The 23,788-nt window shown below is 36.7% G+C and overlaps 1 protein-coding gene across 1 annotated transcript in view; it reads right to left on the bottom strand.

Moving 5' to 3' along the window:
* FMR1NB (FMR1 neighbor) overlaps positions 1-23,788 on the bottom strand; it is a 42,324-nt gene that overhangs the window by 8,084 nt on the left and 10,452 nt on the right. Inside the window, exons 2-4 of the mRNA XM_015128352.2 lie at positions 12,111-12,230; positions 6,194-6,334; positions 4,302-4,398 (exon numbers count right to left, since the gene is read on the bottom strand). Of these exons, the coding sequence (XP_014983838.1) occupies positions 4,302-4,398; positions 6,194-6,334; positions 12,111-12,230 (358 nt within the window). The remainder of the gene's footprint in view (positions 1-4,301; positions 4,399-6,193; positions 6,335-12,110; positions 12,231-23,788) is intronic.

Genomic DNA, 23,788 nt, shown 5'->3' with positions numbered 1-23,788 from the left:
TTTAAATTCAATGGGTGATGATTTTAAGGCAGTTTTTGACACATTTATTCCCAGTTCTTTACCTCTCATTGTAAGAAAATAAGTGGCACTAAGACTATTGGCATAATGAAAACCAAATTATAATACAGGGAATCATGCAGCAGGATTTGTCTAAATGTAGAAATTTTCAGTAACAGCCATCTGGCAAGTAGCAACATTGAAAGTGTATGGGGGATGTGCTTTTTACATCATCTGTGTATCAGATGATCTGCAATCTTTAAAAAAAATAGACATTTTATTAGTTGAAAGAAAATACAGTTTTGTCATTTTCAGACTAAGTTCTGAATTCTGTCTTAATTCAAAGTTACAAATTCAATCTGATAGGAAGAAAAAGAACATGAAAATGCACTTCATCTGAATGTAACAGGTATGGTATTATAATGTTTAAATTTTCCACCTTACCAAAGCTACAGACACACTCAAGTATCATATCACTACATAATCCACAGATGTTTAAATGGCATATACACACAGATTTAAACTTCATCTAAAAGCAGATAAAGATTAGAAACCGAATTAGAAACTGCACTTGAGACTACTGTCACTGGCTACAGTAATAGCTGTTATAAAAACAATTCAGCCACCTCCCTTTTTCTCCTCCCCTTAGAATCCCTCTTCCCTGCTTCCTTTTGTTGCTATCCACTTGATCTTTTCCTTCCTTCTCCTCTAAGCGAAGGCTTAAGCCTACTAGTGGCACTTATACCTAATGAAGCTTCTGATCCCTATTAATTAGGATAAAAATAGATCTTACATAACCTTGAGGACGCAATAAATTGCAAAACACATCTTATATGTTAGTTTAATGTAGTTATTAGTAAATTCTTAGAAAGTTTTTCACTAAGGCTCTCTGCTTCCTTTTGTATGTGCACCCAGTTCAAGCCCACTTGAGTCCTCTGTATACCGGGTTCATATCACACTAGAACTCAAGTCAACTAGAAGTAAACTACAGATTCATTTATAGATTATTCCAGTGGAAAAATTAAGCCGTATCTGCTCAGAAGTGAAATCAGTTAAGGTGTCTATAGAGAGAAGACCACCATCTGAATGTAATTAATTCTGTGAAAAGGACCCCCTCCATCTACTCCAAATCTGTCCCCCTTCAAAATCGACCTCAAACGGCACCTCTACCATGAAGCCTGACCTGCCCTCTCCCACTTAACCTATTCTCCACTGCTTCAAAACTTTTGTAAGTTATTGCTACCATCCATTTTAGTCCTTAATTATTTTCATCTTATATTGTAATTTAAATGTGTCAAACTTGGGATTTGTTTTAAGGTGGATTTAAGCTCCTTAAAATTAGGGCCTATGTCTTAAAAATTCCGTATCCTCCATTATACCTGGCACATGCAAACATTGAATGAATATGGTCAATAGTGGAAAAAATGACTTAGGTGCCAGAAACTGAAGTACATATGGCTCTGGTGCGTAATTACCCTTTTCACCTACACTGCTTTTACTTCTCCCACCAACTCAAATTGCTTCACATTTTTGTTTTTTTGTTTTTGTTTTTGTTTTTGTTTTTGAGATGGAGTCTCACTCTGTCGCCCAGGCTGGAGTGCAGTGGCATGATCTTGGCTCACTGTAACCTCCGCCTCCCGGGTTCAAGCGATTCTCCTACCTCAGCCTCCTGAGTAGCTGGGATTACAGGTATGTGTCACCATGGCTGGCTAATTTTTATATTTTTAGTAGAGATGGGGTTTCACCATGTTGTTCAGGCTGGTCTCGAACTCCTGACCTCGTGATCTGCCTGCCTCGGTCTCCCAAAGTACTTCTCATTTTTTAAGCTCTCCAACTTTTGCCAGTTGTTGGCTCCTTAGGTGATCCTTAAAAAAAGGCACTGTCCAAATTGCAGAGGTTGGGGAATACCAAAACATTGTTTGTTTTGGCTTGCAACTGAAGGACAAGAGAAGAGCTACGACAGTTCTTTCTTAAAGGAATGCTCAGTTATTTAATGTTTAGACAGGATTTAGCAGGAGGAGGAGCTTAAGGGTGTCTTCCAATGATGAAAGAACAAAAAAAGGTCTTCCAAAAGAGGCCCAAATCACATTACTGCAGATAGTCATAATAGGTTTTGGTACCTCTGATTTAGACAAACAACTGTGTTTGGCTTCTTTCTTTTCCTTTTTAAGCCATCACATATTGATTTTACTGCTGTGTCTATTTCTCTTTTATGGGTTATTTTAGTTACTCTAATATTTTACCTATCTCTTTATTCTTTGAAATGGAGAACAGAAAGTGAGTTAAGGAAATCATTCTAAGGAGATATCTTGCCCTGCAAAAGCAGACTTTGGCCTGCACTTGGCTCCTTGTTTGGTATCAGGGATGGGATTTCCCCATTCTTACACAATTATTCCCCTTGCCTCTAAAATCAGCCTACCATAATAGGCTTAAAGTGCCCATCCACTCTCAATCATTGATCCTGGAAATTCAGCTAAGCAGCAAGATGAATCTGCTGCCTGCTCCAAGGGTCATGATAGTCAGCTCAAGATGACAGAAGGAGCATACTGCTCTTGCACAAAATAGTAAAATAAATAAACATAGTAAACCAAAACGTATAGTATCCAATATATACACTTACTCACATTGTTCAAGTTTCTCAAGCAGTCTGTATTATGCAGAAAGAAGGAAATATATTAGCATCCAGAGAATAATCCTTTGGATTTCACTTTAGAGAAAAAAAAAATCCAAAGAACCTGAACACCCCCATAAAATTCCTTTGCAGAGGCATAACACAGGGACCATAATGAAGTTATCATACCAAACTTATTATCCTAGAAAGTCTCTAAATTTCATGGTATATTCCTAGCCACCAATTTCTAGCAAATGTTACTTTATTGTTTATTCATGGTTTTTTTTTTTTTTTAATAAAAAATCAACCTTTGAAGAGAAGAAGGAAGGGTCAAAAATTCCACTCCTACTGCCAATCACCTTGACGATCTTTATCCAAAGTAAGGTAGTGTGTACAGTCGAATTCTTCTTGCAAAATCTAAACCATATTCTGGTAACTCAACTACTACTTCCCCATTAACTTCAATAAAAACATCAAAGATGCTTAACCTTCAACAGGCACCTTCTCTTTATCAGAGAATTTAAGGAGGTACTTATTCTCAGGGTAGTGACAACACTGACCTTGCACCGCACAAACCTTAGCGTGGGTGCTTCCCTTAACTTTGTGCTCTAAGTGCCTCACTCACCTCACTCTAGTCCTGACTGTGCTCTATATCTGTATACCCACTCTGTCCCCATAGGTGGGGAGCTATATATATATATATTAATATATATATTCTTAAAAAAAAACTGGGAAGCATCATGCTGGTAGTCCATTGGCATTTTGTATAAGATGCTACGAAGAAATCTGTTTACCAATTGGCTTGAAGACAGATCAAGGCTTTATGACCCAACGGTAGATGATCATTAAAGAGCAATGGCAGATGACTCAATGGAAGCTAACACTTCCAGGAACTGTTCTGATTTACAGTTAATAGCCACCCCCACTGCACACACACCAAGCTTGCTACTTTATTTTTCTTTCGAACTGTGGATTTATTTGATGAGGGAATGTACGGATACTATGCAGGAAGAAAATCTATGGAAAAATAAAATAATGCACATTTTATTTTTGAGATGGATTTTCACTCTTGTTGCTGAGACTGGAGTGCAGTGGCGTGTTCTTGGCTCACTACAACCTCTGCCTCCCAGGTTCAAGCAATTATCCTGCCTAAGCCTCCCAAGTAGCTGGGATTACAGGTGTGCACCACCATGCTCGGCTAATTTTTTAAATAGAGATGGGGTTTCACCATGTTGGCCAGGCTGGTCTCGAACTCCTGACCTCAAGTGATCCACCCGCCTCGGCCTCCCAGGTTCAAGCAATTCTCCTGCCTAAGTCTCCCAAGTAGCTGGGATTACAGGCATGTGCCACTATGCCCGGCTAATTTTGTATTTTTTAAAATAGAGATGGGGTTTTGCCATGTTGGTTAGGCTGGTCTCGAACTCCTGACCTCAAGTGATCCACCCGCCTCAGCCTCCCAAAGTGCTGGGATTACAGGCATGAGCCACCACGCCTGGCTGATCTGGCTGATAACATGTATTTTAAAAACATATTATGGCAACTCTAGTTTTAGGTTTTTCCCAAGTTACCATATTTTCAACATAAAGAACCCAAATATAATCCCTATATTTCTGAAGTATATTAATAAATATGTCTATACACAAATACTCATGTATACTTAGCAACCAGCAAATAAAAGTTTACGTTTGCCTACCTCCTCCAGAAAAGAGAGCAGCAATAAATGGGCAGATATCCCAGGACGATCAGGCTGATTGCACCAAGCCCAAACATTCGCATCATCTGTTTAGGCTCTGTTGGTTTAATTATATCCTGTTACTTTCACGACTTAAGCAAGAGAAGTAAATCCAAGTTCTTTCATAAAGTCTTTATAAAGTAACTATCAGTTAATAAAGTGAAATGAGGAGGTATTCTTATGTGACAGGTAAATATCCTTGCTACTTTATAAAGAACAGGAGTTCATGAAATGTTCTTGAAACACATTGAAGGCTACACTTTCAATATGTATCCCATAATGAAGCCTTAATAAAATGATCCTACTCTTTTTTGTACAATCATTGATTATTATGATGCATATAATATATTTCTTCCTCTGGCCCTAAATAGGTTTTTTCTCTTGACCATATGTTGTACATCCTAGAGCACTTGGGGAGCACATTAATCTATGAACCATTAACTTGGTAAATAAGTAGCTTCTTAATCTATGGTCACACCACCCTGAATATGCCCCATCTCATCTGATCTTGTGAGCTAAGCAGGGTCTAGCCTGGTTAGTACTTGGATGGGAGACTGTCTGGGAATAACCAGGTGCTGCAGGTTTACTTCCAAATTACAAAATATTAAATTAAACAAGGAATCAAGAATGCGCAGGTGAAATAAGCATATTTTAGTCTTATATTCATTGGAAAATGCATTCTAATGTGATTGGGGAATTGTAAGTATGGTTAAATTTTTTCCTCTGCAAGAACCAAATGTTGCTTCATACATAATATAAAGACCGAACTGATAAATGAATTACAAATAACATGTGACAGTGTTAAAATTGTAAGATTATATTCATGATCAGCTTTTAGTTTCCAGTATTAACACTACATGTTCAACAAAAAGCCATAAATTGAATAGGGACTATATTAACTTAAGATATTATTTTGCATGCATCCTTTTTGTAGTATTTGTTAGTATTTCATCATATCAAATCCATGCATCATGAGAGCAACTGGAAATACATCCCCACTATCCAAATGAAGGTAACAAAAACAGATGGTGTAGTTCTCAAAACTTTGTAAAGAAAAAAGTATTCAGAAGAACCTAATTCACAAACTATAGAACGAGACTAGGTGTGGTGGCTCACACCTATAAATTCCAGCACTTTGGGAGGTCGAGGCGGGAGAACTGCTGGAGCCCAAGAGTTTGAGACCAGCGTAGGAAGCCTAGGGAGATCCTGTCTCTACCAAAAAATTAAAAATTAGTCGGGTATGCTGGCGCACGCCTGTAGTCCCAACGACTTAGGAAGCTGAGGCAGGTGGATCACTTGAGCCCTGGATGTTGAGGCTGCAGTCAGCTGTGACCACGTCACCACTGCACTCCAGCCTGGGTGACAGAGTGAGACGCTATCTCAAAAAATACCCAATAAAGAAAAACTAGTAAGTAGACCTTAAAAGAAACATCTAAGTCCACTGCTACATACTGAGATGTCGAAGACAAGACAAATGGGAAGAATTCTACCTAGAAGGAAAAGCTGGGCAAGGAAAAGCAAGCTAAGGCATGCCCAACCGGTATCTTCTCTCAGCCACTGAGGGTTCCATACAGCCTGGAAACTTTAGGACAACACACAGAGAGTGACAAAAGCAAAAAAAAAAAAAAAAAATGAGACTAATTTTTGAATTACCAAAGTCACCATCTAAAGGCTAAGCAGAAACTGCTCCTGACTAGAGTCGTGACCACCTCAGGACTTTCTAAGGAGCATTGCCCTAGAATTGGGAGTCCCATTTAAGTATTAAGCTGGGAAATCCAAATGCGAACTTATGCCATTGTGATCTGCTTATTTAATATTAAAAAATAGAAATAAATGAAAGAGGAAGAACTTACCATCTCTTAATGGAGCAAAACATTTGAAGCTCATGGTCCCCAATGATGAAAAACAACATTTGTAGCTCAAACATTCACTCTCATTAAGATCTTCCAGCTCATTACAAGGCTTTACCACCTGATTTTCGCTCATAATGCAAGCTTTTAGAAACAGAAATTTAAGAAACAGAATTCAGCATGGTTAATTAGCACTTTCCCTAATTTAATAATTATTGCAAGACAAAGAAGAAAAGCAAGCATTGAATGGCATATACAGCTAGTGATGGGTGCTAAAAGAAAATAAGACCAGCTAAAAGTTACCACTAAGTTATTTAATATCACATTTTCAAATCTAGGTGAACTGCAGAAAATTACAAGTTGTTAAAAAATCATTGGTAAGATAGTTTAAAAGGACAATAAATGATGAGTGCTGGTGATGCAAATATAACACAGAAGAATTAAATAACAACAGGTCAAATGCTTTTAAAACTAACCCCTTGTTAAAATGATCCCACATATATCCTCTGACTTAACGTTACTAAGCTACAGAAACTCACTGAATGCATCAATGAGAATGAATGTAAGTAAAAATTACATAGTTTGCTGCTAGTGACTAAAGTGATACACTGGTATTGACCTACTTTGTGTGAACACTTACTATATTGGCACTACAATACATTTTAGGATTCTTTGTTTCACCCTTAAATTATGACTCTATAATTTTAAACAGGCAATGATTTATGGCATTAACACCAAGATTCACATGCAACTGCAATAAATTCATACATACCTGAATCTAAAAGACTTGCAAGCTCAAATAGTTTATTTTCTATAATATCCTGCTTTATAAGAGAAACAAATACAAACTAAAAAGCACGATATCAGATTTTCATTCAAAAAGAAAAACCTCCACAGTATGTCTATGTGTTAAGGCCAGAATAGATTCGGTTCAATCTCTTATACTATCAATGATTACAAACTTAAAAGTAGTAACTGATATTTTATAATCACTAAAGCACTTCAACATCAGCAAAGAACAATATAATTGTTTTATGCAAATTTTAATCTCAGTATACTTTACTACATTCCTCTTTTTTAAAGATTGGCAATTGCTGAAGCCAAGGTAAAAATAATAATATCTACCATTCTTTAGGCACCTGTTTGGGCCAGGAACCTTGCTTTACACACTTTATTACTAATCTTTGCAACAAACTCCCAAACTGAGTTTTACAACCTCTGTTTTAAAAATAATAAAGGATCAAAGTAACTTATGCAAGATAAAAAATGTAATGCACTACCAAGTGGCCTAGATACTCATTTTCCAAACATTTTAGACAGGAGAGTTTATCCTACTTGTTGTTCTATATTCTAAGTAATCTGCTCTTCAATTCTGCTAGGCCCAGAGTGGCTCCTCTCCCCTAGGTTGGATCGCATCAAGTGTTCAGTTCTGGGTGTCAAATACCCAGAAAACGGTGAAAATAGTCAGGACTACTCAACGATGGGATGGACTTCCTTGCATGCTGAGTTTCTCACCATGGGTACTGTTCAAACACCACCTTCCAGAAATGCTAAAGAGATGGTTACTGTTAGGGTTAAATCATAGACGAGACTAGACTATATGATCTCTAAGATCAGCTGATAATTTATACTTTAAGTGCATCTGATGGATTTTATGCTAGATATTAAAATTAACATGGGCCAGGCCTGATGGCTCACACCTATAATCCCAGTACTTTGGGGGCCCGAGGCGGGTGGATCACAAGGTCAAGAGATCAAGACCATCCTGGCCAACATGGCGAAAACCTGTCTCTAATAAAAATAAAAAAATTAGCTAGGTGTGGTGGCGCTTGCCTGTAGTCCCAGCTACTCTGGAGGCTGAGGTAGGAGAATTGCTTGAACCTGGGAAGAAGAGGTTGCAGTGAGCTGAGATCATGCCGCTGCACTCCAGCCTGGCAACAGAGCCAGACTGCCTCAAAAAAAGAAAAACAAATTAACTTTCAGGCTCAAATTACTAAGAGGCATTGCTAATTTTAAAGAATCAAAAAGGTAGAACAATTTTTTGTCAGGTTTAGGTATATAATTTTGTCCAAAAGGAGAAAGATCAGGTGATCTCTCAAGCTTTCCTGCCAGTGTGTGTCAAGGTTATCATTTTAATCTGCAAGAGATAAATATTTTATGAATAATAGCCTAATGACAAAACAATGAACATTGTTTTCATGCTTAAGTGGTAAGAACGTTTATTTTCAATTAAGTGGGGGAGGAAATAAATTGGTTAAAAATATTTCACGCTTTATGAAACTGTAGTTATTGTCTTCAAAGAAGACAGTATGTACATTTTATAAATATTTAATCATTGTTTGAATCAACCTAGGTCAGACGTTTCTATTAAAATGGAACAACTTTATTTTGTTGGATAAAATTGTTACTTCATATAATTGATTTTGACTCACTTTCCTGCACCAGGTTGGAGAAATATTTGGGAAATGCACATATCTTTTTCGGACCATTTTTACAGGTGGTTTCAGTGTCTGTACAATGTAGTTATTAAACGTAAGTATATGACCGTTTGCATCTGTTGTTTTCATAAGCTTTAAAGCTTAACTCATCATTAGTTGTTGTTTGCGACTAATTTTGGCACTCAAATCATTCTTTCAGCCTATACAACATAACACCTCAGATTTCTTTTTTATTTACTCAGTTTGACCATGGCAGTATTTTGAGTTTATTTAAGGAACTTCTTTATTTTGCTATTCTCATTGGTAGATGCCTATTTTATTTTATTTTATTTATTTATTTATTTTATTATTATTATACTTTAAGTTCTAGGGTACATGTGCATAACGTGCAGGTTTGTTACATATGTATACTTGTGCCATGTTGCTGTGCTGCACCCATCAACTCGTCAGCACCCATCAACTTGTCGTTTACATCACGTATAACTCCCAATGCAATCCCTCCCCCCTCCCCCCTCCCCATGATAGGCCCCGGTGTGTGATGTTCCCCTTCCTGAGTCCAAGTGATCTCATTGTTCAGTTCCCACCTATGAGTGAGAACATGCAGTGTTTGGTTTTCTGTTCTTGTGATAGTTTGCTAAGAATGATGGTTTCCAGCTGCATCCATGTCCCTACAAAGGACATGAACTCATCCTTTTTTATGGCTGCATAGTATTCCATGGTGTATATGTGCCACATTTTCTTAATCCAGTCTGTCACTGATGGACATCTGGGTTGATTCCAAGTCTTTGCTATTGTGAATAGTGCCGCAATAAACATACGTGTGCATGTGTCTTTATAGCAGCATGATTTATGATCCTTCGGGTATATACCCAGTAATGGGATGGCTGGGTCATATGGTACATCTAGTTCTAGATCCTTGAGGAATCGCCATACTGTTTTCCATAATGGTTGAACTAGTTTACAATCCCACCAACAGTGTAAAAGTGTTCCTATTTCTCCACATCCTCTCCAGCACCTGTTGTTTCCTGACTTTTGAATGATCGCCATTCTAACTGGTGTGAGATGGTATCTCATTGTAGTTTTGATTTGCATTTCTCTGATGGCCAGTGATGAGCATTTTTTCATGTGTCTGTTGGCTGTATGAATGTCTTCTTTTGAGAAATGTCTGTTCATATCCTTTGCCCACTTTTTGATGGGGCTGTTTGTTTTTTTCTTGTAAATTTGTTTGAGCTCTTTGTAGGTTCTGGATATTAGCCCTTTGTCAGATGAGTAGATTGCAAAAATTTTCTCCCATTCTGTAGGTTGCCTGTTCACTCTGATGGTAGTTTCTTTTGCTGTGCAGAAGCTCTTTAGTTTAATGAGATCCCATTTGTCAATTTTGGCTTTTGCTGCCGTTGCTTTTGGTGTTTTAGACATGAAGTCTTTGCCCATGCCTATGTCCTGAATGGTACTACCTAGGTTTTCCTCTAGGGTTTTTATGGTATTAGGTCTAACATTTAAGTCTCTAATCTTGAATTAATTTTGTATAAGGAGTAAGGAAAGGATCCAGTTTCAGCTTTCTACATATGGCTAGCCAATTTTCCCAGCACCATTTATTAAATAGGGAATCCTTTCCCCATTTCTTGTTCTCTCAGGTTTGTCAAAGATCAGATGGCTGTAGATGTGTGGTATTATTTCTGAGGACTCCGTTCTGTTCCATTGGTCTATATGTCTGTTTTGGTACCAGTACAATGCTGTTTTGGTTACCATAGCCTTGTAGTATAGTTTGAAGTCAGGTAGCGTGATGCCTCCAGCTTTGTTCTTTTGACTTAGGATTGTCTTGGAGATGCGGGCTCTTTTTTGGTTCCATATGAACTTTAAAGCAGTTTTTTCCAATTCTGTGAAGAAACTCATTGGTAGCTTGATGGGGATGGCATTGAATCTATAAATAACCTTGGGCAGTATGGCCATTTTCACGATATTGATTCTTCCTATCCATGAGCATGGTATGTTCTTCCATTTGTTTGTGTCCTCTTTTATTTCACTGAGCAGTGGTTTGTAGTTCTCCTTGAAGAGGTCCTTTACATCCCTTGTAAGTTGGATTCCTAGATATTTTATTCTCTTTGAAGCAATTGTGAATGGAAGTTCATTCATGATTTGGCTCTGTTTGTCTGTTACTGGTGTATACGAATGCTTGTGATTTTTGCAGATTAATTTTGTATCCTGAGACTTTGCTGAAGTTGCTTATCAGCTTAAGGAGATTTTGGGCTGAGACAATGGGATTTTCTAAATATACAATCATGTCATCTGCAAAGAGGGACAATTTGACTTCTTCTTTTCCTAACTGAATACCCTTGATTTCTTTCTCTTGCCTGATTGCCCTAGCCAGAACTTCCAACACTATGTTGAATAGGAGTGGTGAGAGAGGGCATCCCTGTCTTGTGCCAGTTTTCAAAGGGAATTTTTCCAGTTTTTGCCCATTCAGTATGATATTGGCTGTGGGTTTGTCATAAATAGCTGTTATTATTTTGAGGTACGTTCCATCAATACCGAATTTATTGAGCGTTTTTAGCATGAAGGGCTGTTGAATTTTGTCAAAAGCCTTTTCTGCATCTATTGAGATAATCATGTGGTTCTTGTCTTTGGTTCTGTTTATATGCTGGATTATGTTTATTGATTTGCGAATGTTGAACCAGCCTTGGTAGATGCCTATTTTAAACTTAATGAAACAAGTACAAAGAAACACAAAGAGATTTTTTCAAGTTCACTAAAGAATTCAGTAGTAAGGCCTGGAAATGAAAAACAGATATAATTTTGTGCTTATAGAGTATATCAAACTTTGTTAGAATAAATTCTGCATGATTTTTCATAACAGCTTTATCTTCGTACTTCACATATTCCAATTTATACGAAGCTTCTCCTTGAAAGGGCACCACATGCTATACAAAATGAAACATGTTTCTTTGTGGTTAATAATTCTCAGGGGTCATAATGTGCTTGATAAACACATTATATACAGAATCACAAAAAGACGGTGGGACTTGAAGCCTGGGATTTCTATCATTAAAACAGATGGGGAAACATCTGGCATATTCCATAACATCAGTCACACAGTACCCTCTCACTAATGCCACAGAAGACATCAATTTCACAATACTGGGTCAGTGACTAAATTTCAGGCAATGTCATTCAGGTAAATTGTGAAAGATTTAGATATTTGCAAAGGAAAAGTATTTTATAAACAGTAATATACATTTATGAAATGCCTTACAAATATTATCTCAGTTCGTCCTCATAATTCTTAGTGGTAAATATCTTCATTTCAAAGATGAGGGCACTGAGGTTCAGAGAGATTGTCTTGTCTAAGCCAAAGAGCAGAGTCAGGATTCAAACTCAGCTCTGTCCCACTCCAGTGCCAATACACCACACTGCTTCCTAAACAGTTAACTACTCTTTTCAAAACAAGAACATTAGAGGGGGAAAAAAATCAAACAAGAACTTACTTGTTGGAAAGAAAAAATTCAGCAGAGCTTCCGATGCGTAATCTTCTTCCAGAGATTGGCCATTAGTGTTTTCACTGTTTTGCAGGATATACCCACTTGGAAGCACAAAATATGAGGGCCCTGAAGAAGAAGTAAAATTATTAATCCCAACATATAAAGTATATATCACTTTCAATGACCCTTTAATAGTAATTACCTTTGCTTAAATTAATTATAGAAAGTCAAATAGCTAACAGATATACTTTCATCTCCTAACAACTTATTATTAATAATCAGAATGCAATTTTGTTGTGAAACTGAAAAAGTGTTAAATTTGCAAATGCTTAAGCTATAGGCTGACACATCCCATTGTTGTAAACTGATTTACAATAGTAAACTTGCCTCTGACAAACAGTATTAAGAGGCCTAATCAATTGATGAGCTGAAAACAGTATGTATTCCAACTAAATCAGATCCCATCACAGAAAACCTTAGAAAATATGTTGGCTTACATATATATTGATAAAAATCAAGGCCTTACATACAGTAAAACCTTCCTTATCCTTCTTTCTCACTATTTTAAGGAACTGGTTTTCAGTCTTATTTACACAATTCCCTCCTACATAAGAGAAGAGGATAACACAGATTTGTCCATAGCATTAAATATTTCCCAAAACTATCTTTAATAATGTCACAGAATTCTATTATATGGCTCTATTATAATTGAGTTAGCAATTTCTCCATAAGAAGACATTCAGGTTGTTTAAAATTTATTGATGTTATAAAGAATACTGCAATGATTATCATTACATTATCATTAGCTTGCAATGATTATCGTTGAAGCTTTATATATTTGCAAATATTCATGAAAAATTACTTCAGATAAATTCTTAAGGCATGGTGCTTGAATATGTCCAAATTACCCTCCAGCATAGTTACCCCAAAATACACTTCTACCAGTAGTACAGGCAAGTGCTAGTTTTCTCAAACCTCTCTGTTTTTTTATTATTTGCCAATTTGATGGCCAAAATGAAACAAAATATCCTTTGTTTTAATTTGCAACTTTCATAATCAGTGAGCTTACATCTTTCGCATTGTGTTGCACAGTAGAGAACTTAACTCTTAATCTGCCACATATTTAAAATATTTTTTTCAAGGTAATTGGTTATCCTTACATTTTTTATGGTGTTTGGGAAGCTCAGAAACTTAAAATTTTATATGTAATTAAATCTATCAATCTCTTCCTTTATTATTTTTACCTCTATAAAGGCATTCTATACTCTAATACTAACAACATTTTCATGGTTGTACTTTTTAAATTTAAATATTTAATACACCTGGAGTATATTTTTTGCAGTGTGTTATGGAGTAGGGATACAATTTTTCCAGCAGTCCTAAGGCCCTTTATTAAATCCATCCTTTTCTATTATACTTATGATAAAGTCATCATATTCTAAATCCTTACATAATCATAGATCTGCTTCTTGACTTTCTATTCTGTTCCACAAATCTATCTATTCATGTGCCAATACTAATGTTATTGTTTATTTTATCTTTTCTTATTATTTTTTTTTTTGAAACAGAGTCTCGCTCTGTTGCCCAAGATGGAGTGCAATGGTGCAACCTCAGCTCACTGCAACCTCCGCCTCCCTAGTTCAAGTGATTCTTGTGCCTCGGTCTCCCAAGTAGCTGCGATTACAGGCATGCGCCAACATGCTCAACTAATTTTTGTATTTTTAGTAGAGACAGGATTTCACCATGTTTCCCAGGCTGGTATCAAACTCCTGATCCCAGGTGATCCACCTATCTTGGCCTCCATAAGCCACAGCACCTGGCCTATCTTATGTCATTATGTTTTAATAACTGATCTGGTAATCTTTTGATTGTCTCTATTATCAAATTTTATTTTCAGCTCTGAGAATTTTTTAGATGAACCTTAAAATCATTTTGTCAAGCCAAAAACAATTTCTAAATTTTATGGTAATTATGTTCACTTATTTATCATTCATTCAAAAATCATTTATTGTGTGTCCCGTGTGCTAGGCATGAATTCAATTAAATGTGGACTCATTTGGAGAGAACTGATAATGTTACAAAATTTTTTCACCTAAGTAGTTTTGTTTCTCCATTCAAGTCTCTTTTTATGTCCCTGAATAAGGTTTATCATTGTATTCAGATAGGCTCTGCACTTTTCTTAGTACATTTATTCCCAGGCATCATATATATTTTGTTGTTTTGTGAATATAATCCATTTCACCACATTTTCTAGTGGATTGATGGTATGTAAGAGAGCTATTGATTTTTATACATGTATTTTCTTACTACCTTAGTTAACTCTCATTAGTTCTCATTGTTCTTCAGTGTCATTCCAGATAGACAATCATATTATCACTAAATATAGATGACTTTTTCTCCCTTCTGTACAATATTAACAGCTGAATTATTTTTCTTCTTTCACTGCATTGCCTAGAAATGTTTAAACTATGTTGATTAACAACCATAACAATGGACGTTCTTGAATCTTTCCTGACTTTAATGGGAATGTGCTAGTATTTCATAATTAAGTATCATGTTGGCTGCTGGTGTAAGATAGATACCCTTTATTAAATTAAGGATGTATTTCTCTAGTTGTAGTTTTCTACAAATTTTCTGTTATTATTTTGTTTCATTTTGAATCAGGGATAGAACTGGGGTTCTATCAAATCCTTTTAATATTTACTGCCATGATGATCTTTCCCCCTGCCTATTAATTATTGAATACTATTAATATATTTGCCAATATTAAAATATTCTTGCATTCCTGAGCAAAGTCCACAAGTGCTAATGTTTTATATAGGATTCATGATTCAACATTCCTACATTCCTAAGTGAAGTGTGTCTTTAGTTTTCTTTTGTGTGCTACATTTGTAAATTTTGGCATGAGAGTTATACCTGCTTCTTAAAATAACCTAGGAAGCTTCCTGTTGTTTTTTCTAGACTAAAACAGATGAAACAATGTAGGAATGATTTGATCCATTAAATGTTTGGGAAAACTCATCCAGAAAAAGTCTGAGTCTTTATTTTTTGGAGAGGGGTAGTTCTTTATCTTTTACTTCATGGTCACAGTTAATTTTGTTATTTTTATTTTGCTAGGAAATCATCTATTTACAAAGCAATTATTAGTATGGAATTTATCCATTTCTTCTAGATTTTCTAGTTTATTTGCATAGAGGTGTTTACAGTATTCTCTGATGGCAGTTTGTATTTCTCTGGGGTCGGTGGTGATACCTCCTTTATCATTTTTTATTACATCTATTTGATTCTTCTCTCTTTTCTTCTTTATTAGTCTTGCTAGCGGTCTATCAATTTTGCTGATCGTCTCAAAAAAACAGCTCCTGGATTCACTGATTTTTTGAAGGGTTTTTTGTGTTTCTATTTCCTTCAGTTCTGCTCTGATCTTAGTTATTTCTTGCCTTCTGCTAGCTTTTGAATGTGTTTGCTCTTGCTTCTCTAGTTCTTTGGATTTGTCAATTTTAGATCTGCCCTGCTTTCTCTTGTGGGCATTTAGTGCTATAAATTTCCCACTACACACTGCTTTAAATGTGTCCCAGAGATTCTGGTATGTTGTATCTTTGTTCTCATTGGTTTCAAATAACATCTTGATTTCTGCCTTCATTTCGTTATGTACCCAGTAGTCATTCAGGAGCAGGTTGTTCAGTTTCCATGTAGTTCAGCGATTTTGACTGAGTTTCTTAGTCCTGAGTTCTAGTTTGATTGCACTGTGATCTGAGAGACAGTTTGTTATAATTTCTGTTCTTTTACATTTGCTGAGGAGTGCTTTACTTCCAACTATGTGGTCAATTTTGGAATAAGTGTGATGTGGTGCTGAGAAGAATGTATATTCTGTTGATTTGGGGTGGAGAGTTCTGTAGATGTCTATTAGGTCTTCTTGGTGCAGAGTTGAGTTCAATTCCTAGATATCCTTGTTAACTTTTTGTCTCGTTGATCTGTCTAATGGACAGCGGGGTGTTAAAGTCTCTCATTATTATTGTATGGGAGTCTAAGTCTCTTTGTAAGTCTCTAAGGACTTGCTCTATGAATCTGGGTGCTCCTGTATTGGGTGCATATATATTTAGGATAGTTAGCTCTTCTTGTTGAATTGATCCCTTTACCATTATGTAATGGCCTTCTTTGTCTCTTTTGATCTTTGTTGGTTTAAAGTCTGTTTTATCAGAGACTAGGATTGCAACCCCTGCCTATTTTTGTTTTCCATTTGCTTGGTAGATCTTCCTCCATCTTTTATTTTGAGCCCATGTGTGTCTCTGCATGTGAGATGGGTCTCCTGAATATAGCAAACTGATGGGTCTTGACTCTTTATCCAATTTGCCAGTCTGTGTCTTTTAATTGGACCATTTAGTCCATTTACATTTAAGGTTAATATTGTTATGTATGAACTTGATCCTGTCATTGTGATATTAGCTGGTTATTTTGCTCGTTAGTTGATGCAGTTTCTTCCTAGCATCGATGGTCTTTACATTTTGGCATGTTTTTGCAATGACTGGTACCGGTTGTTCCTTTCCATGTTTAGTGCTTCCTTCGGGATCTCTTGTAGGGCAGGCCTGGTGGTGACAAAATCTCTAAGCATTCGCTTGTCTGTAAAGGATTTTATTTCTCCTTCACTTATGAAACTTAGTTTGGCTGGATATGAAATTCTTGGTTGAATATTCTTATCTTTAAGAATGTTGAATATTGGCCCCCACTCTCTTCTGGCTTTTAGAGTTTCTGCCGAGAGATCTACTGTTAGTCTGATGGGCTTCCTTTTGTGGGTAACCCGACCTTTCTCTCTGGCTGCCCTTAAGACTACTCACTGTAATATTTAAAACTCCTTTATATCAATGATAATATCTTCTTTCTCATTTTAATGAGAGCAACTTCCATACACACACATTTGAATGTGTACTCTCACAATGAACTCTATTATAACTGTTAAATCAAGCTAAATTATATTATACAAATGCTTTGTATGTTTATTTTTTTTGTCAAGGACTAAAAGATAAATATTAAAGTACCTCACCATGACTGTGGTTTTGATGATTTCTACTTAAATTTCTAAAACTATTTGTTTCATATACTCCGACAATGCATATTCAATCATGACAATTTTATCTTCACTATATATTATACCTTGGCAATATTAAAAATAATCCATTTTTTCCTGCTTGTTTTCTACTAATGCTTACTCATTACTGAACACCTACTATATTCTATGCTTTGAGGATATATCAGTGAACAAGTCAGACAAGATACCTGCCTTCATGGAGCTTACTACAGTGCAGTGGAGAAGACAGACAAAAAGTAAGTCAACTAACAAATTAAATAATTACAAATTGTAATCAGTGCTATGAAGAAAGTGGATACTGATACAGAATAAAGGAGAGGGCTACTTTAAATGGGAGCCAGTCTCTCTGAGTAGATGATAATTAAGTGGGGAAAAAAAAAAAAGGCTAGAAGTAGCTGGCTGAACAAAGGGCCTGGGAGAGTGCTTCCAGCACAAGGACAAGAAATGAGATTAATATTGTTAGGCACACTTTGCCAGATCAGAGAACCCTGTCCCACATGACATGAGAAGGGAGCTACAGATGGAAGAGACCTTGACAAGACCTTTGTTCCATATTTCTGTTTGTTTGCTCAGTGTCCCCCTTCATCAATTTGCTGTCCTTGTTGCCACTTGATTCAGCACACCATCCGAAGTAAGTGTTGGCTGACAGTAGCACACCGAGGCCCGAGTCTCCATTCTAAGTTACATTCAGCAAGTTATGCGTTCTCTGGAGTTCCTGTAGAATATTAATCCCTCAACTTAGAGTCCCCAACTCAGAGTGCCCTAGCCCCCAGTCCCTGCTGGACAGGCTTGCCGTTGGCTTCACATGAAACACAAGTTGCTGTGATTTCTCTCCGTCATGTTTTTATCTTTCAGAGAACCCTCCAAGTTTCTGGCATATAGATGACAGATGGAACCATTCTAGGTTCTCCAGTTTTTCACCCTTTATAGCTCTTTCGGTCATTACAATGGGCATTTGAAATGAAAGTGACAATTAAACATCTTAACTCAGATAAGCAACATCAGTGGCAGTCTCAACCATAAGTCTAGAATATATTATACCCTGCCCTCCACCTCTGATTTCTTCCATACTCTGAAAGACAATTATTTTTAAACTAACTTGAGCAGTATGTCTCAAAGCATAGTCTATCACTAGTAGTACATAAGAATTTTAGGTAGAACATAGATGAATATTTATAAATATATTAATGTTTGCTATGAGTTTATTTGAAAGTGTAGAAGAAAAAAATATGAGTAAAATATCAAACCTACCATGACATCAAACACGACTGACATGACTTGTCATATGGCAAATCTTTATAAACTTTGTTTTTTTTAATACTTTGAGTTCTGGGATACATGTGCAGAATGTGCAGGTTTGTTACATAGATATACACGGGCCATGGTGGTTTGCTGCACCCATCAACCCATCATCTACATTAGGTAATTCTCCTAATGCTATCCCTCCTCTAGCCCCTGACCTCCTGACATCACACGCTTTCGTGTGTGATGTTCCTCTCTCTGTGTCCATATGTTCTCATTGTTCAACTCCTACTTATGAGTGAGAACATGCAGTGTTTAGTTTTCTGTTCCTGTGTTAGTTTACTGAGAATGATGGTTTCCAGCCTCATCCATGTCCCTGAAAAGGACATGAACTCATTTTTTTTATGGCTGCATAGTATTCCATGGTGTATATATGCCACATTTTCTTTATCCAGTCTATCATTGATGTGCATTTGGGTTGGTTCCAAGTCTTTGCTATTGTAAATAGTGCTGCAATAAACATACATGTGCATGTGTCCTTATAGTAGAATGATTTATAATCCTTTGGGTATATACCCAGTAATGAGATTGCTGGGTCAAATGGTATTGCTGGTTCTAGATCCTTGAGGAATTGCCACACTGTCTTCCACAATGGTTGAACTAGTTTACAGTCCCACCAACAGTGTAAAAGCGTTCTTATTTCTCCACATCCTCTCCAGCATCTGTTGTTTCCATACATTTTAATGATTGCCATTCTAACTGGCGTGAGATGGTATCTCATTGTGGTTTTTATTTGCATTTCTCTAATGACCAGTGATGATGAGCTTTTATTCATATGTTTGTTGGCCACATACATGTCTCCTTTTGAGAAGTGTCTGTTCATATCCTTTGCCCACTTTTTGATGTTTGTTTTTTTTTTTTTTTCTTGTAAATTTGTTTAAGTTCTTTGTAGATTCTGGATAGTAACCTTTTGTCAGATGGATAGATTGCAAAAATTTTCTCCCATTCTATAGGTTGCCTGTTCACTCTGATGAGAGTTTCTTTTGCTGAGCAGAAGCTCTTTAGTGTAATTAGATCCCATTTGTCAATTTTGGCTTTTGTTGCCATTGCTTTTGGTGTTTTAGTCATGAAGTCTCTGCTCATGCCTATGTCCTGAATGGAACTGTCTAGGTTTTCTTCTAGGGTTTGTATGGTTTTAGGTCTTACATTTAAGTCTTTAATCCATCTTGAGTTAATTTTTGTATAGGGTGTAAAGAAAGTGTCCAGTTTCTGTTTCCTGCATATGGCTACCCAGTTTTTCCAGCACTATTTATTAAATAGGGAATCCTTTCTCCATTGCTTGTTTTTGACAGGTTTGTCAAAGATCAGATGGTTGTAGATGTGTGGCATTACTTCTGAGGCCTCTGCTCTGTTCCATTGGTCTATATGTCTGTTTTGGTACCAGTACCACGTTGTTTTGGTTACTGGAGCCTTGTAGTATAGTTTGAAGTCAGGTAGTGTGATGCCTCCAGCTTTATTCTTTTTGCTTAGGCTTTATAAACTTTCATCCCTGTTCTTTCTTCCCTGGGACGATTGTCTCCTTTTCCTCTTTAACTCTCTCCAAAGTCTCCCATCAGCCAGCACACAAGCCTTTTTCTCAGGTCTTCCTCTCTACCCAAACAGCCTCTGGCCTTTTTCCCCTCCTCTATTTTTTTTCATATGAAGAATAATTTCATCCTCTTGGCCTCTAATTTGCATCTTTACACTCATTAGCATGTTCAGCAAATAAAAGATTAGGAGTCAGCCTTTTAAATTGGTAGTAGAAAATAGTAAAGAACCAATTACATTTCCTTGTCACAAAGAATTTTTATTTTTAAATTTCCCTGTTACAAATGAAAGACTAAAAATCTAACTACATTTCAACAGAAAAGAAACACCAGACTCAGTGCAGACAGAGAGTTTCATCTATATGTGACTTGTGCAGTCAAACAGGGCCCCACACTTGGGGAGCTCCATGCTTGGTTTAATGTTTTGCTATCACCATTTTGAAATCCATAAATTTTGAATGAGAGATCTTGTATTTTCATTTTACAAATTATGTTGCCCCTCCCGCCCCACCCGCCCACTCTGGTGTGAGGTCTAATAGATGAGAAACTGAATGACAGGGTGGGGAGACAGAAAGAGCAGTGGCTAACTGTATCAGTATCTAAAGGATTTTACTGGGGCTTCAAGTTCAGGGTCTACCTATGCCACTGTCTTTCTGGGTGTTGGCCTCAAACAGACCTGAGTTTGCATCCTGGCTCTGCCACATACTAGCTGGTGAACTTGAGCATGTCAGTAAACTTCTCGTTGCCTCAGTTTACTCATCTGCAAAATGGTGATATTTATTTTGAAGTGTTATAAGGATTAAATGATGTCACATGTGAAGTGTTTAATACAATGCAAAACAAATAGTTTGTTACGTGACTTTCATTGTTTATTTTTATTGCTTACAATTTTAAATTTAATATCATTACTTTGTTTTAAGGATATTTATTTTTATTAATAATGTTATTAATAGCAAATATGGTCAACTTTCCATTTATAACTATGGTACAGTTCCCTTTTTAAATAAATATATTAATGTAAAAAAGTAAGGTAGCCTAAAGGGAATTATGAATGACTGGTATCATCAAGATAACCAAGCATTCTGACTGAAAGGAGAAATGCCCACTTAGTGAAATTTCTTCATTTTTTCGACAAGATAACTGAAGCCTAAAGAGGTAAAATGACTCATCAAAGGTCCACAGCAAGTTAGTGTGAACAATCAGGGCAACCTAGATCTCCTAATTCCTAGCTTAGGGCTCCTAGCTTGAAAGGAGTGAACAGAAGAAATGCTTACCTAGTGAAATTTCTTCATTTTTTCAACAAGATAGCTACAGCCTGAAGAAGTAAAATGACTCATCAAAGGTCACACAGCAAGTTAATGTGAACAATCAGGGCAACCTAGATCTCCTGATTCCTAGCTTAGGGCTCCTCCAACTACACCACATGTACACGGGGTTAAAGCAAAAGTTAGCCTTGTGCTCAATTAGGTACATGGCAGGCAGCCAGACTTTCTATGTGTAATGCCTCATTCACTCCGCAAGGATATTAGATAAATAAGGTATTCTAATAAAATGATACAGAAACTAGTTACTGGGATTTGTCCATGGAGCTAAGGCAATTTGAAAATATTACCTACTGGCCCATCTTTATTTCTCGTTTTTTAAATTTCCCTAAAAAGGATGAGCAGTTAGGACTGACTGAATAGGTTACAGATAATTGGTGGGATCAAACTCCCAGTCCCCAATTTGCTTCTCTCCTCATCCTGTATGCCACTGGTCTGTATGTCTTTTGCATAAATATAACCGGAAAGGCAATGTGGCTTGGGAATGCAAATGACAATACAAACTGGAGGGATATCCCAGAGTTACCTCAGGTAACTCAACTTCGATTCCTCTCAGTAGCATTAAATGTAAGAGAACTCACTGGGGTCTGTCTAGAAACGAAAAAGGGAATTTTAATGTCAGAACCATATGTTTTGCTTTCGCCATAATTCTACAGGACCATGGACAATTATTTTACCTTCTGATGTATATTAGTTTTCTAGGGCTGTTGTAACAACATACCATAAACTGGGTGACTTAAAACAGAAATTTATTGTTTCACACCTCTGGAGGCTAGAAGTCCAAAATCAAGGTGTTAGTAGGGCTGTTTCCTTCTGAGGATTGTGAGGAAAGTCCTCTCCTTGGCTTGCAGATTGAAATAGTCTTTCCTGCATAGGTGTCTGTCTCTGTGTCCAAGTTTCCCCTTTTTTATAAGGACACCATTCATAGTGAATTAAAATACACTCCAGATGACCTCATTTTAACTTGATTATCTCTATGAAGACCTTATCTCCAAATAAGATCACAAATAAGGTATTGGGGTTAAAATTGCAACTGTTTTTGGTGAGGGGACACGATTCACCCCATAACACAGTGCATTTTGTTATGTTAATTAAGTGAAATAATTTTAAATGCAAATTAAATTTAATTCATACAGTCACATATTACCTCCTGAGAATCTGGGAAATCTAACAATATAAAGAATGAATCATGGATTATTTTAGGAGAAAACATGTTAGACCTATAATGGAAAAAGTACTCCTGGAAATAAAGAAATCACACTGAATTAGACAGTATTCTTTTTTGTTGTGGGAGTTCTACTCAAAATAGAAATAGAAAATGAAGAACTCACTGACTAAGAAAAAATATACAGTTTATAGTTTTGTTTTTCAGCTTACTTTTTTAGAGGATAAGAAGACTTTTAGTATTGTACTATTACAAATTCAGTAATTCAGAATTACTTTGGTGTTTTAGATAAATAGTAGAAATAAACCTGAATAATTTGTGGTAATACTATGATTTGTAAATGATCATTAAAAATATCTTAACATTTTTTCAAAGAACAGAAATCATATTTTCTAACTTATTTCAAATAATTGATAAGACACAGCATATATTTTATTTAACTTCGAATTTCATTCCTCACAAAAACCTATAAACCCACGTAGTTGTGACATAGTGTATAGAAGTCTCCATTCTTTTTAGCTGTGATGCCATTGCCCAATCTTTACCTCCCTCTTTGACTGTGGGTGGACCTTGGTTGAGAAGATGGAAAACCTCTAGGGAGAGCATGGAGAAAGAAGCCATTGAGATTAGATGTGGGGATGCTGAAGTCTTTGGGCTTGGGTCTGGAGCTCAAAGGCAGGAGACTGTGGGAAATCTAAGGCCTTTGTGCAGATGAGAACATGACATACATTTGTGAGGGGGCTGGGAGAAAAGGCATGCTATTGTGGGTAATACAGAGAAAGCTGTTTTGAGAAAACCATCTGAGACTTAGGAAGGTTATGGAAGGAAAGAAGGGTGTAGGAAAAGGAAAAGCAGTTCAGGTTGGGAGAATCTGGAGGAGGAGGGAAAGACTTTGAGAGAGGCACATGAGGCAGAAAGATCATTAAGTAGAAGGAAGAAAAGGAGGCTTTTGGGGAAGAATTGGAAAGTGCCTTTGGATGGTAAAGGAAGGAAAACCTGAGTGAGGAGAAGAACTTTTGGAGAGCTGAAAGTAGGCTTCTGAAGGGGAGTGAGTAAAGGCCTGGAGGAGGGTAAATAAAGAGATAGGGGAAGGAATTTGAGGGAGAGAGGCAAGGCCTTAGTGAAGGTAGCTTAGAGAGGGAGAGGATGATATAAGGTAAAAGAAGGGAAGTAAGGGACTGAAGACTTTAAGAGAGAGGAGAAAAGGGCTCTGTGAGATAAGGAATGAAAAGCTTTTGAGAGAAGGCCTGTGAAGTGGGCAAAGGAAAGTCATTGTGGGGAGGTGA

Source organism: Macaca mulatta, chromosome X, assembly GCF_049350105.2.
Source record: "Macaca mulatta isolate MMU2019108-1 chromosome X, T2T-MMU8v2.0, whole genome shotgun sequence".
NCBI lineage: Eukaryota > Metazoa > Chordata > Mammalia > Primates > Cercopithecidae > Macaca > Macaca mulatta.
Note: the sequence above shows the minus strand (reverse complement) of the source record. Positions and strands in the feature narration are given on the sequence as shown.